At 43.5% G+C, this 25910-nt stretch overlaps 1 protein-coding gene across 2 annotated transcripts in view; it reads left to right on the top strand.

Annotated features, from left to right (window-relative positions):
• DPYD (dihydropyrimidine dehydrogenase) overlaps positions 1-25910 on the top strand; it is a 673084-nt gene that overhangs the window by 201620 nt on the left and 445554 nt on the right. For both annotated transcript variants that reach the window (XM_066352595.1, XM_066352596.1), the window contains exon 8: positions 5553-5640. In XM_066352595.1, coding sequence (XP_066208692.1) covers positions 5553-5640 — 88 coding nt within the window. The remainder of the gene's footprint in view (positions 1-5552; positions 5641-25910) is intronic.

The raw sequence follows: 25910 nt of genomic DNA on the forward strand, positions 1-25910 counted from the left end.
TAATTTAAGGCACTTCTGGATGTATCTTAGAAGTCATTTCAAGATTGCATTCAATTTCTGAAGTACCAGCATACATTGCATAAATTAGGGCATACACATTGCTTTCATTAGATAACTCTTCAAGAGACATGTCAACATACTGAGTGTCAGAAAACATACATTTTAGCTACAGTCAAGCCTTTCTAATTTTATGGTCAAATTACCTAGACAAAGTCAGTTAATATCATAAGTTTTAGTCAATAGCCATTCACAGGTAAAAGTATGCTGCTACCGTTAGGGTAAAATAGAGACTTACCTGCTTCTGTGTGCAGAGACCATGTCTGGGAAGACTGAAGATCTGATAGCATAGGTTACCTTGGTTTTCTATTATTCTTGACGGGCGTTACCCTCTGGCTCTTCCTGAAGGCATAGCAAGGGTTCATTGCCTTTTGGTACATTTGATTTTTAAACCTGATGAACCTATTATATGATCAAGAAAAAATTAGAACATAAATTAAGGAGGAGGCTAATACTACCTTGTCCATCTCCAGTTGTTCTAAGATGTGAAGGAGATGTAGTATTCAAACTTGCTTTGTAAATGGTCAATTGCACGTGCGATTCTGTGGAGAAAGAGCAGTGAGATTCTTTTCCAAGTTTGAGAACTTGTGTGCATTAATGAGATACTGCAGCTTTTAAGATCTATCAATTTAAGCCGTAAGAGGATACATTTTGAAAAGTAGTTTACACTTGTCACCTCCTTTTCATCATCAACAGATTCTTCTCAAGCTGTTTCCTGTTGTGCCTCTCAATTAATGTTACACACACACACACACACACACACACACATATATATATATATATATTTTTTTTTTTAGACAGAGAATCAAAGAGAGGGACAGACAGACAGGAAGGGAGAGAGATGAGAAGCATCGGTTCTTCTTTGTGGCTCCTTAGTTGTTCATTGATTGCTTTCTCATATGGGCCTGACCATGGATTCCAACAGAGAGGGTGACCCCTTGCTCAAGCCAGCAACCTTGGGCTCAAGCAAGATACCTTGGGTTTCAGGCCACCAAACCCATGCTCAAGCTGGTGAGCCTGCTCCCAAGCCATTGACCTCAGGATTTTGAACCTGGATCCTTCATGTCCCAGTTCGATGCTCTATCGACTGCGCCACCGCCTGGTCAGGCTAACGTTACATATTTTAAAGTCAGCAATCATTTTCTGGCAATGAAATGAATTATGATGTAAGGTCATGCAGGTTAACTCCTGTGCAGAATATGACACTTTTGTATGTGTGTATGCGGGTTGGTGTTTGACATTATTATCTTGGTTATTATTTGAGGTTGTTTTTTTTTCTTTCTAATGGATTTGTTTAATTCTTTCAACAAATAATTATTGAGAATTTCCTTTTGGTATGTAGTGTGCTAAAGGCTGGAACCATTCTTCTTCCCAACTCCAGTCCTGTGTTCTTGATAGTTTAATGAGCACATCTATTATCCAAATAACGTAAACTCATCATACCCAAAACCGAACTTAATTTATCATCTTCGCTCCCAACTCTGTTCTTTAGCTGGATTTTCTATTGAATTATTGCGATTTATTTCATATCAAATAGCTTGATAGATTGCTTCTTGTTAACACGAAGATGAATTTTTTAAGTCAAGTATTTTGTCACCAGCAAATAATGAGAGAACTTGCTCTACTCTCTATTTGTACTTTATATATGCTTTTTCTCCCCCTGTTTCACTGGCTGGAATTTCTTGGATGTTTTAGAAGAATGATAGTATCTGGCTTCTCTCTGTTCTATGAGGTAGCATTTTTAAATCATAGTCAATGTTTTTTTAAAATTTTTTTTCTAGACTTAGAATATTACATTTTTATTTTATTTTTATTTTGATGGAGAAGAGATCCTAATTTTTAATTTTTTTATGCTCAGTAAGTACTATATTTGAATTATAGTAACCTTTTCACACTGGAATCTATCCATTTGCATCATGTTTTATTGCGTCTGTACACAGAACCAGATTTGTCTTATTGGTATTCTTAAAGATTTCCGTGTGCATTCATTGCCTGAGGAAATGAACACTCAAACTGGAAATAGTAAAAGGCTGTCGCTCTCCTTGTAGAGTTTCAAATGCACCTGAAAGCCTGATTTTTGTGTGTCTTGTTTTATTTTTTTTTGTTTGCTGTCTTCCTGAGGTTGGGTAATAGAATTATGCGAGCTTCCAGCTTTTAATTACTTATTGTTGGTAAGAAAATAGTCTTGAGACCTACTTTCTGTGCTAAATATAAGGATTTTATCAGTTGAATAGTAAAACCATTTAAAATTATTCATTTCTCTCTTGAACAGACCCTTGTCAGCATCCAATGTTTTTATTATTATTACTGTTTTTTCTAGATTAATTGCAGTTCTCTTTTTCCCTTTGACACAGAGTTGTTTAGTATAATATTATTATTTGCCTCTGCAACCTTATGATAGAATTCAAATTCTTATTTTTACTTCACATTATCAGCAAGATACACATTTTTAATTTATTAGGCAATGTCTCAATTGATCTCACACCAAAGAATCATCTCTAATCAAAATAAAACTCTTCTTTTCGCTGTTATATTTTTATAAACTCTCTTGATTTTGTCATAAAAATTTTAATATAGACCGCTGCAAATTATTTTTAATTTTAGGGGGACTTAAATAAAGTCTCCTGTGAATTTATGCCAGACGATGTCACTAACCCGTTAGACTAAATGCTCTCTTTTGTTTGGTTTGCAATTCAGAATAGGTGGATATGCATATTTTTCTTTCATAATGTTCATAATCTCTTATGGCTTTCATTTTTAAAGCTAAAAATGTAAATCTGCATCAAGATCTTGCATTTTCCCTGTGTTTAAAACATGAGTGGTTGCCATTGCTCAAAATGTTTTGATAAAATTCCATGGTGATTAAACTTAATTTGTGATCGCTAGGCATGTGCTCTGCTTCGCGAGGTGAGCAGACACACCTGACTGGGGCCTCTTTGCTGACGACCTCTCTTCATCACCTTGCGTTTCATGATGGCTGTCGGAAGCCAGCGCTTTCATTATTCTAGGCTGCTGTTGGCAAACTAATATAAAACCTGATCCTATCTGCACCGAAAGAGAGAAACATGAGTGAGGAGTTGACAAAATAATTGTTTTAAAGAAAGCTAAATATGTTAAAAACTCTTCTAGTGACCTCCTGTCTTAGCGATTCTCAAAATATTTGATCTATTTAGCCCCTGGTAAATTAAACATCTGCTGTGCACGCAGAGGCGTCTGCTGTGCACGCACACACCGCTGCATGCACCCCTGCACACACTCACATGTGCACATTGCAAGTTCACACCTGCATGTATGTACACGTGCACACAGATGTGCCCGCACGCACTCACGGACACATCCGCACCTGTACACACATACACATGCATATACTTCCACAAATGGAGGGGAGGGAGGTCTTTCTGGAAATTTTTTTTTTTTTTTGACAAAGAGAGAGACAGAGAGAGGGATAGAGACAGACAGGAAGGGAGAGAGATGAAAAGCATCAATTCTTCGTTGTGGCCCCTTCATTGTTCATTGATTGCTTTCTCATATGTGCCTTGACTGGGGGGCTACAGCAGACTGAGTAACCCCTTGCTCAAGCCAGCGACCTTGGTCTCAAGCTGGTAAGCTTTGCTCAAAGCAGGTGACCTCGGGGTCTTGAACCTGGGTCTTCCGCATCCCAGTCCGATGCTCTATCCACTGCACCACCTCTTGGTCAGGCCTTTCTGGAAAATTTTTCCTGATGCAACGGATACACTGAATGGGAAACTGACATGTTTCAAGGACCCACCCCCCGCCCCCCACAGTAACTGACTCATGGCAATCACTCCCAGTGTCCACTTTGCAAACTGCATTCTTACTCTAACTTGATCTAGCGAGTTTACACCTATACTTTTCTTCTGTGTCTACCCTTTATTCTTTATGTCTGGGTTAAGGTTATTGGCTTCAGAAAGTAAACAGTAGAACATTCCATCTTTTTGAACACCTGGAAATAGTGTAACACAAGAAAACAGTTACAATAAATGAACAATTCTAAAGCCTCACATCCGACGCATTTAGTAGCGCCTAACTCCGCTGATTGTAACAGTAGCACACGGTATGAGATGCTTATTATTAACCACTGTTAACAGTCCGTGTTTACTTCATGTTCTGGTTTAGTCTGTGGCGTTTGATAGGGTCCAGGGTTCTGATACCAGTTTTTAATCTCCCCTTTGGTTGTTGAGCCTGGCTTACAAACCTACAGTCCTTCAGACGCTGTTTGGAGACTCAGTGTTTTAGGAAAACAAAGGGGTCCCCTCTGCCAGGGGCCCCTCTGCTCTCCCTTCCTTCTCTCTGCTCCGTGTTCCCCGGGAACACTGCGTTGTCGGGGGGTCCCCTCTTCCAGGGGCCCCTCTGCTCTCCCTTCCTTCTCTCTGCTCCGTGTTCCCCGGGAACACTGCGTTGTCGGGGGGTCCCCTCTTCCAGGGGCCCCTCTGCTCTCCCTTCCTTCTCTCTGCTCTGTGTACCCCGGGAACACTGCGTTGTCGGGGGGTCCCCGCGTGCCCGGCGCTGTTCGGAGCCTCCGAGACGCTGCCCGTCCTGCCCTCTCTAGTCCTTTTCACCTGGTACTGCGCAGACCGGAGACCATGTGGGGACGGCCTCCCCGACGAGCATAACACACTTACGTCACGTGTCCTTGAACCGTGGGACCGTTTCCCCTTCTCCGGTGTGCCGTCCCCGTGGCAAATGGCCGTCGTTCCCTGCGGAGAGGGACTGGGGCCCTCCCTGCCGTCTCCTGTCGGCAGGCTGCTGCCGGGTCCTGCCTCCCAGGACCTGCTCGCCTCTGCCGTCCACGGGTTCCAGTTCTGAAAATTGAGTCCTGTCTGGGGACTGAACAAACTATTGTGGCTTTTAATAGGGGTGACTCCCCTCTGCTTCCCGGCCTGATTCATCTTTCCTGGACAATGGTCCCTATCACCACTCTGTCTTTTTTTTTTTTAAGGTCCTTTTGAAATCCTACTTTCTGTCTTTATTCTGATCGTTAAGGCCTGGGCCAGAATGAATCTCTCTGTCCCCTGAATTCTCATAGACCTTTGATCATCACCCCATTTTAAAATTGTGTCCACCGCGGTACATCTTCTGCACCGACCAGAACCACACATTGAGGCGGAAACCGGCTCATTCGGCGCTTTGCCGCCCACGGTGCCTGCACGTAGGGCCCATGAACGTCTTAAGCAAGCCACGCAGGTTCACCCAGCTGATAGCAGTTTGCTTTTCTATTTCATTAAAAGGCAAGAAAATGAATTCAGCTCTTCAGTAAAACGTGTTAGTGTTTCACTTACGCATTATGTTGTATATACATACTGCTGTACTAACAGACAAAATTGCCAGCTGTGTAGAATTATATGAAGCGATAAAATATCCCCCAATTTTTGTGAGCAGTATATATCCAGTTATTGTTCTTTTCGATGTTGAAGATCAAGATTTTATTAATCAGATGCCAAAACATCCTTATTCGCATTTTTTTTTTCTTGTAGATAGTGTGCGGTCAAGGCCTGTCCGTGAATGAAATGACGCTTCGCACTTTGAAAGCGGAGGGCTACAAAGCCGCTTTCGTTGGCATAGGTGAGTAGCTCACGTTTTTTATCTTATTTTTATTAATTTTAATGCAGTGACTTTGATAAATCAGGGTACCTATGTTCAGAGAAAACATCTCCAGATTATTTTGATATTTGATTATGATGCATACCCCTCACCCAAAGTCAAATTGTCTTCCGTTACCTTCTATCTGGTTTTCTTTGTGCCCCTCCCCTCCCCCCACCCCCCCTTCCTCGCCCCCCCCACCATCACATTCTTGTCCATGTCTCTGAGTCTCATTTTTATGTCCCACCTATATATGGAATCACACAGTTCTTAGTTTTTTCTGATTTACTTATTTCACTCCATATGATGTTATCAAGGTCCATCCATGTTATTGTAAATAAATGATCCGATGTCATCATTTCTTATGGCTGAGTAGTATTCCATAGTATATATGTACCAAAGCTTTTAAAGATTGCTCTTTCTAATGCTTCTAAAGCTTCTCGGCCCTGTGTCCGGAGTAACTGCCGTCAGACCTGTCTGTGGTTGAAGCTGTGTCTGTTTTGAGGAGAGCAGGTAGCAGGTAGACTAGACCCTGAGCACAGCCTTGGAGGTGGAAGCTTTAGTTGGGCTTAGAGATGTTGACACGCTTTTGCTTTCTCTTGATGATAAAACCAGTTGGCTAACTTGAAAATAAAGGACAGCATGGGCATGTCTTCTTATTCTATTCATTTTTCTTAATTTCCTTGAGGTTTTTTTTTTTTTTCATAGTTCTGAAAGGCACATGGACAATGTGTATGTAGCCACTAAGGCATTCTATGTGTCTTATAGTTTTGTATTTTGCCGAAGTAGCTGAGGGAGATTGGGTTTTCTGATGTGTTTTCCTGTCCGCTCGTTGTTTACTGAGGGACCAGAGAGCACAGCTGGTTTCACCGAGTCTCTGTCTCGTGGGCTTCGTGTTCATTCTCGCGCGTGATTGCACTGAGGACCGTGAGTGGCACAGGCACGGACAGGTCTGTCCGGATGTCTTTTACTTTGTTGCTTCTTCGTTTCCACACTGGGCGTGTCAGTATCCAAGTGGCGTGTCTGCAGAGATGAGAGCTGTTCCTTCCCACACAGGATCACAACACTGCGTCACCCTTCAGGGTCGAGGGTCTGCCCGTCTTCCTCGCCTTTCCGGAGAGAAGTCCTCCACAGTGCTCCTTAGCCTGCCAGCTTCCTTTATCACCACGCCATGTGATCTCTTTCTAGATAACTGCTACCCCGTCTAAGACTGCCTCCGTCACTCCCTTTATTTAGAGGAAAAACTGGTATGGAGAGGAGAGGAAGTTCTCACTCTCTTCTCGCTTCTGATTGTCTGCGCCGAACCTCCCTTCTTTCAGAAGCTTGAGAGCCGCTGTCGTTGCTATTGATCTATATCATCTTCATTTGAGCACCAGAGTCATTGTGTAGCTCAGGGACAGGAGGCGGTGAGGTCTGATAGGTTCCCTAGTTTCCGTTTCTAGGGGCCGCCCAGTGCCCCTGGTTTTACTTTCTAACTTTACAGTGCTGCATTGAGGATGTTAACGGAAATAAGGCAAGGACCTATCTAGTACCGTCTACTAATGTCCACAGTATTGGGTCAGCAAGTCGCTGTTACGCTCAGCAAGCGCCTGTTCAAAAAAAAAAAAACCTCTCAGTTAATAATCCATGGGAAATTTAGTCAGCCAACGGGTCAGAGACCCTGGAGATGTTTTCAGACAGCGACGTGAAGTTCCCCGTTGTGGTTTTCTAGGACAGTCTTAGGTGAGAGGCGTGTGCTTCACTAATGGTGCCGTGCAGTTTTGTGTATCCCTCCGAGCGCTGTCTACAAAGAATCTCCGTGCTAAAGGGATAGGAAGCAAATCAATGTCCAATACATTGACACATCTCCAACTCGCCTGTGTAAGAAGCAAGTTGTAACAAAAATTTGAAATAATAAAATGGTTTGTCGCTCTGAGGGGTTTCTGCTCTAGCATTACCTTCTATCTGGAAGAATCGATAATGGTTCAGTTTTTTTTTCCCTCCTTTTATTTCATTCCATTAAGGCCCCTTACATATGTCGCTTGGTAATTGTACATCCATTCACAGTGCGCCGTTTGACTCTGCACCGCGATGTGAAGGCGGCATCGACATTGTGGGGACCTTCCACATTTATGTGGCTGTTCATTTTCGTGCTGGAAAGTGAATCTTTTGACATTTTGATGGAATGATGGGTAGAATGCAGTTACATTCCACTTCATATGTTCTATGAATATATACAAGGTGGTTTCATCTCATCAAAAAAGTAGGAAAGATGGAGGGAGGGAGGGAGGAAAGGAGGGAGGGAGGGAGAGGGGAGGGAGGAAGGAAAGGAGGAAGGGAGGGAGAATGGATGGGAGGGAGGAAGGGAAGGAAGGGAAGGAAGGGAAGGGAAGGGAAGGGAGAGAGGGAGGGGGGAGGGAGGGAGGGAGGGAGAGGGGAGGGAGGGGGGAGGGAGGAAGGGAGGGAGAATGGATGGGAGGGAGGGAGGGAGGGAGGGAGGGAGGGAGGGAGGGAGGAAGGAAGGAAGGAAGGAAGGAAGGAAGGAAGGAAGGAAGGAAGGAAGGAAGGAAAGGAGCTATCTGTAGAAGACAAATAGCCCCTTCCTCTAGTGATTGTGTACTGGACACTCGTGATCCCAGAGGTGGGGGTTTATGACAGTTTGATGACCACAGGGCTGCCTATCACTTGGACAGCCTCACCTCCTTCCTGCCTGTGTTCAAGAACCACGATTCTGTATCGCAGTTAAACTCCGCTCACCATTTTCTCTGCCTTTCCCCACTCGGTCCAGAGCCATCCATTTTGGGATGGCAACTGTAGCGTTTAGGGCACCGGTGTGGTCACGTTAAGAAAGGAGAATAATAGCAGCCCAAACAAAACATTCATCTGCTTCCCTGCCGTCCGACAGGGCGAGCCGGCCTTGGCGTCTGGTCTTCCGTAGGCTGTGACGCTGCCCACATAGCCGCTAACAGAAATGGGAGCCAGGGAGGGGGGCTCTTTTCCTTTTAAGTTGATGACTCAGAAGTTGCATTTATATATATATATATCTCCTCTGTTTTTCTCTCATTGTCTACCTCCTGGTCACATACACATGCCTAGCAGCAAAGGATGCTGGGAAATAGAGCCGTCAGCTGGGTAGACGAATGCCTCATTAAACTTCTGTTATCACAGAAGAAGAGGATGGTGAGAGATAACTAGAGAGAAAGAAAGGGAAGTTCTCCGTTGTAGCAAATATCATCCTCACTGGTATTTGACGCAGGGGTCAGTAAAGCACTTAGTAATGGCGAAGGAGCCAACTCCTGCAACTTGGTGCTCACAGATTGGTCACATAGTTCACCTAATGAAAAGGAAGTCTTTTCTCTTTCAACAGTTGGAAATTCTGTATTGTGGATCTTCCATATTTTTAAGTACTGTCCATCCGTGATAGTTTAAGAGGGAAATGATTTTATTGTTAGTAAATATAATTTAGGACATTTAGCTGGATAAAATTTCTGTTGTGCTAATATAGGGGATGTGCTCTCATGTTTTTTGATTTTTAATATTGTGTATGATACTGCTGGTGAAAAGTTGATTGCTTTTAGGGTGTTGGTTTTTTTTTTTTACCCCTAACTAATGCTAACAGAGTCTTTTGAAGGGACTACCGTACTTTTTGCTCCATAAGATGCAGTTTTTTCGCCAAAAGAGTGGAGGGGAAAATGCCTGTGCATCTTATGGGGCGAAAAATACGGTATTTTGTTAAATAATGTATATTTTAACACATCATTTGGTTCAAAATTTTTTTTTTCTTATTTTCCTCCTTAAAAACCTAGGTGCATCTTATGGAGCAAAAAATACGGTATTTCACTGTATATACATCACCCTGAGATGTGAAGACTTGTATTTCTCTGCCCAGGAAAGATTTAGTGTTTTTCAAAGTGGAATAAGAGAAGTGTGTCGTATTCAGTATTGGTTGTGTTGTTGGGAGACAATTGGGATTTTTTTTAAAAGATGCTAAAATTTGGTATTTTTATTCAGATAAGCAGCAGCACAGTATGATCCCTTCAGCATTCGGAAATAGAGCTAGAACATCCACGGTGAAAGGGCCTTTTCGAAACATTGGATGGTTCTCTTGGGTTGGTATTGAGATCAATATAATGAACGACAACCATCATTTCATTTCTTTTTTTTTTTTTTATTTTACAAGAATGAACACAGAAGGACAAAAAATATCAGAGTGGGCTGTACACGGTTGAAATGAGTGCTACTTCGTGAAGAACGGGCTTCATTTGGGTGTGTGTTTGTTTTTTGGGGGGTGTGCCTGCACACACACACACACACACACACACACACACACACACTACGTAATATGAGAAATGTATTTTTTAACCCTTTGAGGGGTGAGTTCTTTTCATGCTGGCTGACCCCCGGGAGTGAGTTGTTTGTTTTTTTCAAAAAATGAAATTAGTTCCAGTTATAGTTTTATTAACTTAAAAGCATGTTTGTTTGCTAACCAATTTATGGAAACAAGAAGAACGTGTGTTTGCCTTTTTTTAGTGTTGCCTTCCACACATACGCTCGTACTCTGGACGGTCCGGGGACACGAGGACGCACCTGAATGTTTGTCCTGCTCAAAGGGTTAAACGTGGCTTAGCAGTCGGCATTTGAAAGCCACCGCTGTATATTCAAAGACCCTGGAATACTAACTGCCCCCCCCCCCCAGCCTGCCCAACACCTATCCATACGGAGTAGCTGTTGAGTGAATTTAATAAGTAGTGAACGGCTGCACAGTTCCAGGCGCTGTGCTAAAATTAAAACTATATAGAAATATGAGCTTAGTGTCTAACTTGATTTTAATGCCAATCGTGAAGCTCCTAAAAGATTCAAGCAGAGCGACCCTGTGGTGTGAGGAGGGAGCGGTGGTGGGGCGGGCTGGGTGTGCGCATCCGGCTTCTTCCCTCCTGCCGGTTCTTCCGGCGACCACGTCCCAGAGCTGCTCTTGCAGGAGACTGAAGAGTTGTACCCTCCGTCTTTGCTTCAAAAAGAGCCCTGTGACTTTCTCTCTTCTGATTGCCCGTGTTCTGCTAGCTGACCTCTTGCGTCCTCACAAGATACGGCGGTCCTGAGGTTAGACAGACGCGCCCGTAAGAGGAAGACTGTGCGCTAAGGGACGAACCGTTACCTATTCTTCTGACACATCTCCTTTCCTTCCTGAGTTTCTTGTTTGCGGTACTTAGAATAAAGAAAGGATTACTGGGGAAACCGCAGTAAAATCCATTAACACGGTCACCATAGACACAGTGGGAGTAGGAACGGCAGGAAGATAGACAGACAGCTCCTGTGTCCCCACCAGACGCTTTACTGCTGTCTACCCCAAAGATTTTCCTGGAGTTCATTCACTTCCTGCTGTCCCTGTCCCCCTCCCTTGACGCTCCCGGACCACTGCTGTGACCAGCCCTTCGGTCTCCCAGGCCACAGGTATGCACAGGACAGAAGTGGTGATCTTCCTGACGTTAGATCTCGTCGTGACATCCCGTCCTTAATTCTCCCCTCTACCCCGCACCCCCCACCCCCGTTTTGTCATGGACACAGTTAGGAAGGGGGCTCTTTGTGTTGTCTCGGGTCCGTTTATTTATTTATTTAAAAAAAATTTTTTATTCATTTTTTTTTTTTAGAGAGGAGAGGGAGAGAGAGAGAGAGAGAGAGAGAGAGAGAGAGGAGAAACAGAGAGAGAGAAGGGGGGAGGAGCTGGAAGCATCAACTCTCATATGTGCCTTGACCAGGCAAACCCAGGGTTTCGAACCGGCGACCTCAGCATTTCCAGGTCGACGCTTTATCCACTGTGCTACCACAGGTCAGGCAGGGTCCGTTTATTAAATGGTGAATTTTAGTCACTCTTGACCTCACGTCAGTATTTCTTATCTGAGTTTCTGGATGTGGTGTTGCCGGGACCAAGAACCATCCCTGTTTTCCTATGCGAGCTCTTAGCTTCCCGGTCCTTTTATCTCCTTCCTGTCCTTCCTGTCACCATCACCGTCACCCTAACGATCCGCTCCTGAGTGTAAGGGTCCGCTTCTGATCCACAGGCGCGGTTCAGTCTGGAGGAGAGGAGTAAGCCACTCCCTCGCCCCCCGCCCCCCCATCCCCACACCATTATGTTCCGGTTCCCTTCTGGGTGTCCAGACTGGACTTTAGACCAGATCCTAGCATTCCTCTCCCTGGGTGTCTTACGATGGACTGGTTACTGGTTACACGTTTGTTTCCGCCACTAGAAGTTCGGCGCCTACTGGCTGAATATTCGGTCCGCCTTATTCACAGGTGTTTGATGTCTTGCAGGGAGCCTGATACTCAGTGGGAACTCCCTAGTATTCAGTTATTGATTTTGAATGTAACCGTTTTGACTATTTGCCAAAATAAGTTAAACATGTTGGCAATTTGGGTGGTATTGTAACACCGGCCAAACCCAGGAGGAAAGAGAGATTACATCACTGTAAAGTGGGTCTTCTGCGACACCTGAAGTAAAAGAGGCAATGGTGTTCTTGCTGAGGATATTGGTAGTGGCAGGATTAATAGGTAAAACAGTCCATGCTTAATTGTGTTTGTTTTTTTTTCTTCCCTGCTCAATGTTAATGTAATCTATGTGATTAACTCTTGCAATAACCCTTGAGGTAGATATTGTTAACTCCATTTTATGGCTAAGAAAATGAAGATTAAGAGAACTAGTAAATGGCAACAAAAACACAGAAAGTGAATTTTATAGGCAAGGTAGGAAAAATGTAACAAATGCAAATATCCATATTTCAACATAAAAAAAAAAAAACCTGACAGACACAACGACTCAAAGTTGAGAGGTTAGGTAATGACAGCTGCCTAAGTCTCTGACCGAGGATCCTGGACATGGGACCTCATTCTATGCAAGGGTCAGTCTTTATTAATTATTAGTCTCACTGTGCTCATTGTTGCCACCAATTGGTGTGGTTTTTTTCCGGTTAGCATCAGAGAAGACTATTTTTTAAAATAGGATAATTCCCAAATATTTTAACAGCTGAAGAAGAGTTCATTACAATTAAGAAAACCCATTGAGAGATGGAAGTATTAAATTTGCAACAGTGTGGCCTTTATTTAAATCTCCTGTGCCTTCTCAGAGCCAGAATTCTTCTTTGTAAAAGTTATTCTTAATTAGCTTCATCAGGAGTTTCTAAATTATACACAATCAAGTGCACTTTCTATTTATTTAGAAGGAAATGGAATAGTGGTTTTAGACCACCTTTTCTTTTTTTATACTTGGGTCCACAGATTAAAAATTGACGTTGTTTAGGGATTATGCACACTTCTGAGTAGATTACCTTAAAATAATAAACCGGACTTAATCTAAGCCATATATATATATATATATATATATATATATATATATATATGTGAATATTTTGCCAATCCACTTTTTTTTATTTGTAATATTGTCTAATCTAGTGTCACTTCCGAGCACTCAGATATAATTGTGAGATGGTTTCCAAGAAATCAGAACCGAGGGAAATAGAATTCCAGCTGAGAGTTCATTAAATCATCACTTAATGAGCTCCAGCAAAGCCCGCAGAAGGAGATCAAATAGATGTGGGCCAATTATCCTTTGATCCTATTAGCATTTCTATAGAAAGTGCATCTTAATCTGCAGAATCAGGTCGTCGGGGGCTGGTCCTTTTTACATGCACATTGAAGGGAGGAAAAGAGAATTGGAGGGAGTACTGGCTGGGTCTCTTTAGAAGCACTTGAGTTAACAGACCTGGGTTCCCGAAGCCCCATATCCTGAAGACACACAGCTAAACCCACGGTGACGACCTCTCCATCTCCCTGTGGTGATCCCACATTCGCCAGCCTGACTCTGACTCCCAGATGGTTTCATCAATTTCATCACCTCGGAGACAGTGCTGCTGGTCACGCCAGGAAGCAGTCCTGGTCCCTGTCACGGTGTCTTTGTGGCCCCCAAATCACTCTGCTTCAATGAGTAACGGGATGCTTTAATAGGAAGAACTCCCCGCACGAGGTAGCGTTTCTTAGAAACAAGCTGTAAACGGCTCACATATTTTCAGTGGCTGTGACTGCTTTCAGAATAACTGCAGTGTTCTCAGTGTGACTGGCAGCTGGCAACAACCGCTGTCCGAATCTGTGGTCTCGGCCGAAATCTGCCCTGTTGCCGCCTCTCCCTCCACCGGCTGTCCAGCGCCCCCTCAGAAGCACCCTGTGCTCTCACCGGGACACCCCGGTGCACACTCTTCCCGTGATGGGGAGACTTTTCAGTCACATGGGAAAAGCAGATTCTTCTGTGCCACAGAGTGGGGCAAAGCATGTTGTAGTTTACCCTCTGATCGACTCCAAAAATGTACTGAATTCAAGACTAGTTATTTCAGTTTATGTGAGGTGTTTTTTTTTTCAGACTTGACCTGATTCAAGTGTGCCTTTATGCTATTTGGATACATTTAAAATAGATAGATAGATAGATGATAGAACTAAACACAAGAAGGCAAACTGAGACTAATAATGAAAAATTAATTTTGGAAGGTTTAATAATCACTTATTATCTCGATCATTAAAGTAAGAACATGTTCAGCCTTGGATGGTTGGCTCAGTGGTAGAGCACTGGCCTGGCATGTGGAAGTCCCGGGTTCGATTCCCGGCCAGGGCACACAGGAGAAGTGCCCATCTACTTCTCCACCCTTCCCCCTCTCCTTCCTCTCTATCTCTCTCTTCCTCTCCCGCAGCCAAGGCTCCACTGGAGCAAAGTTGGCCCAGGCGCTGAGGATGACTCCATGGCCTCCACCTCAGATGCAAGAATGGCTCCGGTTGCAACGGAGCAACACCCCAGATGGGCAGAGCATTGCACCCTGGTGGGCATGCCAGGTGGATTTTGGTCAGGCACATGCAGAAGTCTGTCTGACTGCTTCCCACTTCTCACTTTGAAAAAAATACAAAAAAGAACCCCAAACATGTTTAGTGTATAGACTAAAGTGATTTTCTAACAAAAATTGCACTGACAAGTCAAATTAATTATTAGAGCTCTGTGTCCATGTAAAATTTCCTTCTGCTAGTGTCTATTGAAATCAGTGATTCATAGGTTACTCCAGGGAAAGGTGGATCATTGCTGCCTCTTATTTTTCCCCTTTCAATGTGTGTTTGGTAGTTATTGACCAGAACTTTTGGTAGGAAGATTTGGGGGTTATAATATAGGATCATATGGGGACTAGTGAAGACTGAACAAGTCTCTAATGATTGGTCTAACAGTGAGATTTCCTGTTCGAGTGGTACCAATAGTTTCTGTTTCTCTGCCACTGTTTTTCCAGTATTTTTACGTGTGTTTTTTCCCCTGCATATGTGTGTGTCTGTGAATGTGGGTGAACACCTATCATGCGTGTACAAATATGTGTATGTTATACGTGTGTGTGTGTGTGTGTGTGTGTGTATACTGCTCAAAAAATTAGGGGATATTTCAAAATGAATATGAAGGTATAAAAAGCATTTGATTTCTTGTTTTTGAGACAGAGACAGAGAGAGGGACAGATAGGGATAAACAGACGGGAGAGAGATAAGAAGTATCAATTCCTTGTTGTGGCACCTTAGTTGTTCATTGACTGCTTTCTCATACGTGCCTTGACTGGGGGGCTACAGCAGACCGAGTGACCCCCTTGCTCAAGGCAGTGACCTTGGGCTCAAGCTGCTGAGCCTTGCTCAAACCAGATGAGCCCACGCTTAACCCGGTGATTTCGGTGTTTCAACATGTCCCAGTCCGACACTCTTATCTGATGCGCCAGCACCTAGTCTGGTGCATTTGACTTTTTTTTTTTTTTTTTTTTCATTTCTGAAGCTGGAAACGGGGAGAGACAGTCAGACAGACTCCCGCATGCGCCCGACCGGGATCCACCCGGCACGCCCACCAGGGGCGATGCTCTGCCCACCAGGGGGCGATGCTCTGCCCATCCTGGGCGTCGCCATATTGCGACCAGAGCCACTCTAGCGCCTGAGGCAGAGGCCAAGGAGCCATCCCCAGCGCCCGGGCCATCTTTGCTCCAATGGAGCCTTGGCTGCGGGAGGGGAAGAGAGAGACAGAGAGGAAAGCGCGGCGGAGGGGTGGAGAAGCAAATGGGCGCTTCTCCTGTGTGCCCTGGCCGGGAATCGAACCCGGGTCCTCCGCACGCTAGGCCGACGCTCTACCGCTGAGCCAACCGGCCAGGGCCGACTTTTTTTTTTTTTTTTTATTAAACAAGAACATCAGAAAAGCAAACGACAAGTCAAAGAAAGTTATTTAATTATGCAAATGAGATGCAAAATCAACTTTGATCTCATTGGTGGAAAATACACTGTACAAAAAGCTGAAAGTCCTGGAGTATCTGCACGTTCCCTGATCCCCTAATTTTTGTGAGCAGTGTATGTATATATATACGTATATGTATATAAATATACCCCTTTAAAGAAAATTTTATATAGTACATGTGTGTTAGGAAAGAGATTATTAATTGAGCAAGAAAATGGTTTACTTTAAAAATATTATCTTGGGGTCCTCACAAAAAAAAAGTATCCTTAGTTAGAATTAACCTAAGGTATAGTTTATAAAATTGATGCTTTTTCGTGGAGACATGCTCATCTCATAAAGTGAGATATGAATTTACTCTCTTTTTCTCAGTAATTAATAAAATTCTTCTGGAAAAAAAAATCAAGTTTTCCATAACTTTTACTTTTAAGTTTGTTTCTTCCCTAGGGCATTGTTCCTGGCTTTCTGTATTATCTGTTTTATCAAAATGAGTGTTAGCATATGCCATTATACATTTAGAAACTAAATTTTATGAGGTGGAACAAAAAAAAAAGAATAAAAAGAAGCATTTTATTGGAACAGAGTTGGAACAAGAAGGATGATACCTTGATTGAATGTTAGCTTTATTGCTTATTTGTAATTAAAACAAAAGCAATACCTCCTGAGCTTCTTACAACGACGTGAGTGATTATTTATTAAACAGATATGCTGGAGACCTACAGAATTGCTATGCCCTTAAGCATATAAAATAAAACCAACACAACGCTGGTTTGAGCCGGTTTGTCCAGCTGGAAGTTACACTCAGGTTGTAATTAATTGCTTTGAAAAGGAGTTAATTCCATCAGGTCACTGAATAACCCCCGTTCGTAAATTATTCTGACAAACATATTATTTGCAGAAATACAGGGACAGTAGCATTTTAGCAATTTGTAGTCCTTAGCAACACCCTGCATTCTGCTTAAGTACGGTGATAGAATCAGCCACCCTGCTATTAGAGGATATTATTATTAGGAAAAATGTAGGGCATTGTATACATTGAAAATGGAAGATAAATTCATCTCGGAGCATATTATGTTGTGCTAGCAGAGCTTTGTAGTCGGGGCCAGTGGGAAAATTGGACGACCGCGTGAATGTACAGTGCTGTGTAGGGGGCAGCGGGCATGGAGGTAATGCAGGCAAACGAGACAGAGACGGGAGAACAGCCCAAATGTGTGCAGAACTTGTGTGAAATGCAGCGAGGGGCAGCCAGGCTGAGCATTCCTGCGAAGGCTTGCCTTCTCCCACCGTGTGCATGGACTTTATTTGTATATGTTTCTAGGTCAACTCCATAGCACGATGTGATTGGGGGGAAAAGATAAAAAGAGCAAGCTGAAAAGTCTTATTTGCTCATTTGAGGAACGAGGTGGTTCATTCTGAGCTAAGCCTGCAGGCTAATAGTGTAGTCAGAGGGCAGGGGTTCCAATTTCTGCCAAAGATTAATGAGCTGTATGCTAAAGCACAACAGTTCAATATACATGGTGCGGAAACTACTTCTCCTTATGGATGGATCTTTTTAAACTACAGTTGTTCGGAGAAACAGATAACGGAAGCATGTCCATTCCTGGCAACGAGGGGCGGATGCCACCTCCACCCCCACCCCCACCCCCGTTCCTGCCCCTCCCCCTCACTAAAGGCACACACTATATTCTGTCATAGGGAAAGATCATGGGATAGTTCCCCAGATCTCCAGAGTGCCAACTTACGGGCAGCCTGTTTGGACATATACTATCACATCAAAAATGATACGTGCATTCCGCAAGCATGTACCAGTCATCTGAACTAGGGATAAAAAAACCTTCGAGATCTTTATAATTAATTCCCAGCCATCTTCCTTCTCACCACGAAGTGGGCGTCCAGTTACAGAGGCAGTGAAAGTTGGGAGTTGGGAGCAGGGAGCTCCCAGTTAGACAGACCCGAGTCTGACCTGTGTGCCTCCTATGGGCTGTGTGCCTGTGTGCTGTTCACCCCCCCCCCCCCACCGAGAGGTTTCCTTGTCTTCTAAGTGGAGGTGAAAACTGGCCTCACAGGGGTCACTCTGATGATTCAGGTAATTTAACCCAGGGCTGTGTGCCATGGGCTCAGTGGTTGTTAGTATAATTGCATTAAATTCAAGGATTTTCCTGAGAAGAAGGATTTGTGACCATTATCTTGGTTAAAACACAAGTCTTAGGAAAACAAAAGAAAATGAAACAAAATTAAGATTTGAGAAACAAATTAGACTCACTCAAAATGAAAATTTCTTCTCAGAGATTTACAATATAGACTTGGTCAAAATGAAAACTTCTCAAGTGAAATGACCATATTGGTAGAGAATATTCACAAGATACACTTGTTTATATAGACAACAATACAATAATTAATAATAATACCATAATAAACTCTATGCTTCATGTACTCACAACTCTGAACCTACTTTGCCCCACCCTCTATATATACCTGATATTTGTATATTTTCAGAATATGCAAGGAATTCTTTACAGAATATAAGATAAACAACCCAGCTTAAAAAGTTTAAACAGATAAATGAACATAGAGATACAGTAATACCTAAGATGGTCAACATCATTAGTCGTTAGAGAAATGCAAATGAAAAGCGTAAAGGAAACCACTTCAGCCTAGCAGAATGACTAAAGTTAAGAAGACTACTGTTACTAAAGATTACAAGGGTAGGAAGTCCTGGACTTGCTTGTCAGAGTGTATGTCATACTTTAAGAAACAGTGTAGCACTGTTTTATATAGTCAAACACTCACCTACCCTGATGTATTGATGTCACTCCTGGATATTTAACCAAGAGAAACAAAACCATGTCCACAAAGACTCCTACATTAAAATGCATATTAGCCCCTAACTGGAAGCAAACAGACAAAAAACACAAATGTCCATCTACAGATGCATGGATTACTGTACACACATTCTGCCATGTTCACGCCATTACTGTACACACATTCTGCCCAGCAACCAGAGGGAACGAACGACTGATTTGCAACAACACGAATGAATCTTCTAAGAAGATGTGTTGAACAAAAGTCAGGGGTGCAGCTTGTCGGGCATTCAATAAAGGGAGAGTCATTGTCCTTGACTTCATGATGTCAATCTCCCTGGGTGCAAAGTACCATAACTACAGTGCACTGCGGAGATGTGTATAGTCATCGAGAGGTGCCCAGGGTGTGGCAGGGGCACAGTGGGGATGCCCAGCATTATCCAAGCCCCTGAGGAATTTATGTGTCAGAATGTTTATTGGGTGGAGAGTTACGGAAACTGACTAGAGGGTGTTTGAGTTGAAAGGATTATTAGGAGTGAGCAGGAAAAGAGGGCTTGGAGGGAAGGGGTCCTTCCTGGTGGAGGACTCCGGGGAGCAGGCGTTCAGGAACTAGCCTGATGAAGCCTGTGGATGTTCAGTGTTTCCAGAGTGTTCGAGCTCTGATTGTGGTACTTGTGGGCTGGAGAGTTAGGCAAAGAGCAGGTCATGGGGGCCTGCTTGTCCTGCTGGGGGACGTGGGCTTTCCCTGTGTTGAGTATAAGAACTGATGGGAAGGTGTTAAGCACCGTTGTCTCTCTGGACAGAGAATTGTAGAGTCACAGCACTGGACACGTGGAGACTAGCTCGGGAGCTGTTACACAGTGCAGGGGAAAGATGATTAGAGCTTCAACTGGGACAAAGGATGGATCACACAACGGATATTAGGTCTACATGCTTAGGTCTTTTTTCTTGTGATTTAAAATCGCGAACCTTAATGAGAACATCGGGAAATAACTGGTCACCTAATAAATAGCTATTGGGATTATACAGGCTTTTGCTTCTAAATTTCTATATCTTGAGGTTTTTAATGATGTATTACTCTCTGTGTACATAGTATAAAACCTAACATTATTATAACAGTCAAAACGATTCTTTTCAACCCCATAAAGCTATATTATCCCAGCAGAGGCATTTTGAAATGATATATTTTGATCAGCATTTGCAAGTTATATAAGATTATTTCTATAATTGGTTTGAAGGCATTTTCTCATATTTATTTCCTTGAATATTAAAGCTCATTAGGAAATGTATATTTAGATATGTAGAGAAGATTAATTTCTAAAACTTAAAGTAAACATGACTAATTGAAATGTTTAATAGAGCATTAACAAGAATTGAGTTCTGGAATCACCAAACAAAATGTTTTCTCGGTCTTGTTCTTATGAATTATTTGATGTTAAACTACAGGTACTATCTGTAGAATAAAACTAATAGAATCTTAGGAATAGGAACAAGAAACTAAATAACTGCTTTAGGTACGGTCCTAGAGTTTCATGTGAAACTCAAGAGCGTAACTATGTATGTTTTAACAACGATTGTGGAAAGCTCTGGAGAGTGGTGGTAATAACAGATGATCTGAGAAGAATTTAGGAAGCAGCTAGTCTTCAATATTCCCCATTAGTTACATGATAAATACATGTCTAATTGGAATATGTTTATCGATGTTATCCTACCAGTTTCCTGATACCACTATTAAGAGAAAAATGCATTGAACACTGTTTTTTTGATCACCTGTTTTTCCTTTGTTAGGAAAATATCTTTGATGAGACATGTCTGTGACCACAAGATGGACGGTTGTTCATTTATATACACTGTATTAAAATTGAAACCAGTTGCTTCCTCAGTCATGGCAGTAGGATGTGATGTCATTGATTGACAGGAGCCCTGACTCTGTCAAAGACATAATTTGGTTTTATATAGTACATTTGCCTACATGAAATATTGATAACTTCAAAAATCCCCAGTGTGAGGCAACTCCCGGGCAAGATTGCCTACGTTAGAATTTCAAAATTTAATTTAAGGCCTGGCCAGTTGGCTCAGTGGTGGAGCGTCGGCCTGGTGTGCGGAGGTCCCGGGTTCGATTCCCGGCCAGGACACACAGGAGAAGCGCCCATCTGCTTCTCCACCCCTCCCCCTCTCCTTCCTCTCTGTCTCTCTCTTCCCCTCCCACAGCCGAGGCTCCATTGGAGCAAAGATGGCCCGGGCGCTGGGGATGGCTCTGTGGCCTCTGCCTCAGGCCCTAGAGTGGCTCTGGTCGCGGCATAGTGATGCCCCTGAGGGGCAGAGCATCGCCTCCTGGTGGGCAGAGCATCGCCCCGTGGTGGGCGTGCCGAGTGGATCCCGGTCGGGCGCATGTGGGAGTCTGTCTGACTGTCTCTCCCTGTTTCCAGCTTCAGAAAAAATACAACAACAACAACAAAAATTTAATTTAAAACGGCAAATTTTAATAGTTGGTAAATACCTCCAGAAAGCTGGAGCTCGTTATGTTTTGTTTTTGTTTTTCTGTCCTACGTATTACTAATTGAACAGGGAAGGTGTTAAAGAATACAGTTATGCAACAGGCTTAAGAAATGACAACCGAATTTGAAATCAGGCTCAAGTTCATCCTTGGAGAGTATGATAGATCAAAGAAAGAAACTTCACACCTACAAATGCATGTTGTAGTTCTGTTCAGTCTTTTGAAAAGAAACTGGAAAAGTTCTCAAGCATTAACACCAAGTAAGATATGGAAATTCTTATTTTTATAATTAGTGAGACTTCCATTAAATTCAGTGGGACTTCTATTTGGAAAATGCCGGGCAGAATTTACTTATTTATTTATTCTTTCTGAAGATATACATTTGCTGCTCAGGTCAAATAGACCCATAAAGAACTACATCTTTTGTAAAAATTACTATTCAACGTTTTCTATTATAGTGGTCAGGAAATTAGATATATTGAATGGTGTCATAAAATTCCTTGAAGAATTTTGTGATAAAGAAGTAGCGTGTCTCTCTTGATGAACTGGTAAACTTTCTTTCATCAGCTATTGATAGCAATGGTAATTTATGATAATTTCATTTGCCTGCATTGCAAGGAAGCTCGGAGTTAATTGTAGTGTTCAGTCATTGTAGTTATCCAACAATTCTATTAGGTCACCTCAAACGCATTATGGAAGCAGGAGAGTATATCTTATAGCATCATATTCTGTAACCTTTTGGACTCTATGTAAATTTATGAATGGCATCTTTACTTATTTATATATATATATATATATATATATATATATATATATATATATAGAGAGAGAGAGAGAGAGAGAGAGAGAGAGAGTATCATGCTAGTTCCTGAACACCTGCATATATATTTATACATATATATCATACACACACACACACACACACATATATATATATTGGTGACAGAGACAGAGACTGAGAGAGGGACACATGGGGACAGACAGACAGGAAGGGAGAGAGATGAGAAGCATCAATTCTTCATTGCGGCACCTTAGTTCATTGACTGCTTTCTCATACGTGCCTTGACCAGGGGCTTCAGCAGACTGAGTGACCCCTTGTTCAAGGCAGTGACCTTGGGCTCAAGCTGGTGAGCCTTGCTCAAACCAGATGAGCCCACGCTCAAGCCGGCGACCTCGGGGTTTCGGACCTGGGTCTCCACGACCCAGTCCGCAGCTCTATCCACTGCGCCATTGTCTAGTCTACCCTGTTAATTTTTGAAACCATTGGGGTTAGCTGAGGTAGGACGGGGGTGGTAAATTGGAGGTGAGTCATTGTACATGCCTTCTAGAGCACATGCAGGATACTGATCACTGCTAGACATCAAGAGACTCAAACACTTTAAGCCGGCCTGACCTGTGGTGGCACAGTGGATAAAGCATTGATGTGGAACGCTGAGGTCACCAGTTCAAAACCCTGGGCTTGCCTGGTCAAGGCACATATGGGAGTTGATGCTTCCTGCTCCTCCCCCCTTCTCTCTCTCTCTCTCTCTCTCTCTCTCTCTCTCTCTGTCTCTCTTCTCTAAAATGAATAAATAAAAATAATTTTAAAAAAAACCTTTAAGCCCACAGTCTCAGAACTGAAATCCTATTATGTAGAATAAGGGGATCTTACGCTTATCCTTAGTTGAGGACTTATCTGTCTGGGAAGAATAAAATTTCAGCATCATCACGCACCAGGAAGCTAATATAGAGGTGTTACCGGTTCTCTGCTAGAAGGAAATATAAGGAAGAGAGAATCGATAAAGGAGTAGGGGGTGACCTTGTGAAATGTAAGGGCAAGAACATACGTGCCATTGAAATCCTGACGGCCAAAGACAACTTGTACCCATTTCCGTCATGTTACTCAATTGTGTGTTGTATTTTTAACAATTACTGTTGGTCCAGGAGCTATGCTCGTCACTGGAGATTCAACGATTCCTCTGGGCATACCCTCTTCCCAGGGAAGTTCCTGAATTTTTAGGGAAAAGATAATTACTGTACTCGAGTCCAGAGGGAGAACAGAGACAGTATGTAACGACCGTCTCGAGGGCGGGGACCTTAATCTAGGAGACTGGGAAGTTGGCTAGAGAAGCTGAAACAAGCCCATGACTGACAGCGAAGGTGGTGTCCACCAGAACACAGTCACCTGAAGGGACTGAATGAACTTGAAAACGGTGACAAAGATGGGGTGACGTGGTCCTAGAATGCATGCTGAGGAGTGAGAGGGGAAATGACAGTGAATAGGGCGAGAGGTGGGAAATGGGTCAGTGATTACGGGCCGTATGTGACGTTAACATGTTCACGGAGTTTGGATTGATCTCAGAGGCCATGGAGGGACATCTGAACTTTGGGACTGATGTCATCAGGGTCCTCCTGCCTTAGGCCTTGGTCCTCAGGAGGCTCACCACACAAAAAATAAAACTGCAATGGGACTGTCCCTGTGTAGGGTCAGCTGAGGCCTGAGTGTCCTCACGGTGACCTGCTTCTCAGGTGGCTTTCCTTACTGAGTTGTGGGTCCCTGAACCTCCCTCTATAAAATGATGCTGCAAAACTTCACACAGTTGTTGATATTTTTGCCTGACCAGGTGGTGGCGCAGTGAATAGAGCATCAAACTGGGATGCGGAGGGCCCAGGTTCAAAAACCCGAGGTCGCCCGACTTGAGTGCGGGTTCATCCGGCTTGAGCATGTGCTCACTGGCTTCAGTGTGGGGTCAGTGCCTTAAGCATGGGATCATCGACATGACCCCAGGTCACTGGCTTGAGCCCAAATGTTGCTGGCTTGAGCAAGAGCTCACTCGCTCTGCTGGAGCCCCCCCGGCACCCCTGGTCAAGGCACATACGAGAAAGCAATCAATGAACAACTAAGGTGCCGCAACGAAGAAGTGATGTTTCTCATCTCTCTCCCTTCCTGTCTGTCTGTCCCTATCTGTCCCTCTTTCTCTCTCTCTTACTGTCTTTGTCAAAAACAAACAAACAAATATGAAACTTCACACAGTTTTCATGACAAATTTCCTGGGAAAGGGGACCCTGTCAGCATGTGTAGCTGTGAGCCCAGACCCTTCCTGGAAGAGGGTTTATGGATGGTCCCTCCAGACGGCATTGTGATGGGTGAAATACGTACAACACGTTTTCCTCACGGTTAATTGCAGGGTGAGACCCCCAGTTCATTAACTCACGGTGAGATGAGACGCTGCCATGATTGCTGGCTTGACTGTGCCTGGTTCAGGATTTGTTAGTCAGTGACGGTAAATAACACGACACTGGTTTTGACGAGAAAAATGACAGCGATTGCTGGAACTGTCTCTGTGCTGTGCCTGTGTCACTGGGCTGTTCTAAGGCTGTAAAGGATGCAGTTTTACACCAGTTGTCTTTCTTCAGGTCATAGGGATGTGACAGGGTGTCTCTGTGGCCCGTGACCTGGACGATCATCTATCTGGTATTACAGGTCTATCCATTTTCTGTCATAGATTTGCTCAAAGAAGAAAACAAAAAGGAGGAAAGATTTTACATTTGTCTCTAAATTAGTTACAGTTTCTTTCCGTGGGTTTTAAAAAAAAAAATCACTCTAGACAGACAAATCGCCCTGCATTGTCTGTCTCCTGTAATGAATCAAAGAGCTTATGCTAAAATCTTCAGAAGGCTGTCCCTGCGCCTGGGTGCTAGAAATTTGCCGTGTTAAATGTATATTCATTTAAATGCAGCTTCCGCTATCGATGTGCTATTTTTTTTGTGGCTCTCGTTTTAAAGGAATGTCGTGACTGCGTTTATGTGCCACGTTAGCTACCCCATTTGATGAAGGTCAGGATAGAGCAATCTGGAATTCAGAAATTATAATACCGTTTAGAGGTTTGGCTGTAAAATCTGTTCGCCCTGTAGGAAGTTTCACGTTTCTGAAATCCAAGCAGTGGGTTCTGTGGGGTGAGGGGCTAACCAGTGAATGAAAGTCAGAGCTCAGAACGAAGCGTCGCTTCTGTTGAACGCCAGGCCCTGATGGAAGCTGATCGTGTTTGATGAATGGGCCGTCCGCCTGGCGGCCCGGGAACACATCGGCCAGGCGTGATTTATCGTGTCCCAGGTACCGGGAGCCCGCGGTATCTGGCCGATCTGAGGGTGCGCGCCTGGCTAAAATAAATGAGATCAGCGTGTGAGAAATGAAAGCGCGTCACTCGCAAAGGCTGTGTCACGAGCAGGGTGTGTTTGCTCAAGTTCACTTTGTCACGGGGCCTGGGGGATGCCGTTCTGAATACAGATCGGGTGCCCGGTTCATAAGACCTCCTCGGTCGGGGATTCTGCCATCTGTCACCAGTAGACGTAAATGAGGGTTAGAGTTAATGTGGCGGAACATCCCGGAATGTTCAAACTTCGCGTCGTATACAACTATTAAAATCGCACATATGTTTTATGGATCATAGCCCCCCCCCCCCCCCCCCCCCCCCCCCCCCCCGCCAGCAAGATAAGGTTTGAAGTCGTGAGTTCTTAAGTGGACGCTGTCGTCAGCTACTCTTGGGTTAAGGAGTTTCACTGAGGCTGGGATGGCTAGATGTCTGAATACGCTATCATTTTATGATTGAGCAGGTTTTAGTCCGGGGATATAACAGCCAATAACAGAATGCGATGACGGAGATGGTACTACATTAAGTGCTGCTTTGAGGTGTTTGTGTGTGCTAGTGTGCCAGTGTGCTAG

This window comes from Saccopteryx leptura, chromosome 11 (genome assembly GCF_036850995.1).
Source record: "Saccopteryx leptura isolate mSacLep1 chromosome 11, mSacLep1_pri_phased_curated, whole genome shotgun sequence".
In the NCBI taxonomy this organism is placed as follows: domain Eukaryota; kingdom Metazoa; phylum Chordata; class Mammalia; order Chiroptera; family Emballonuridae; genus Saccopteryx; species Saccopteryx leptura.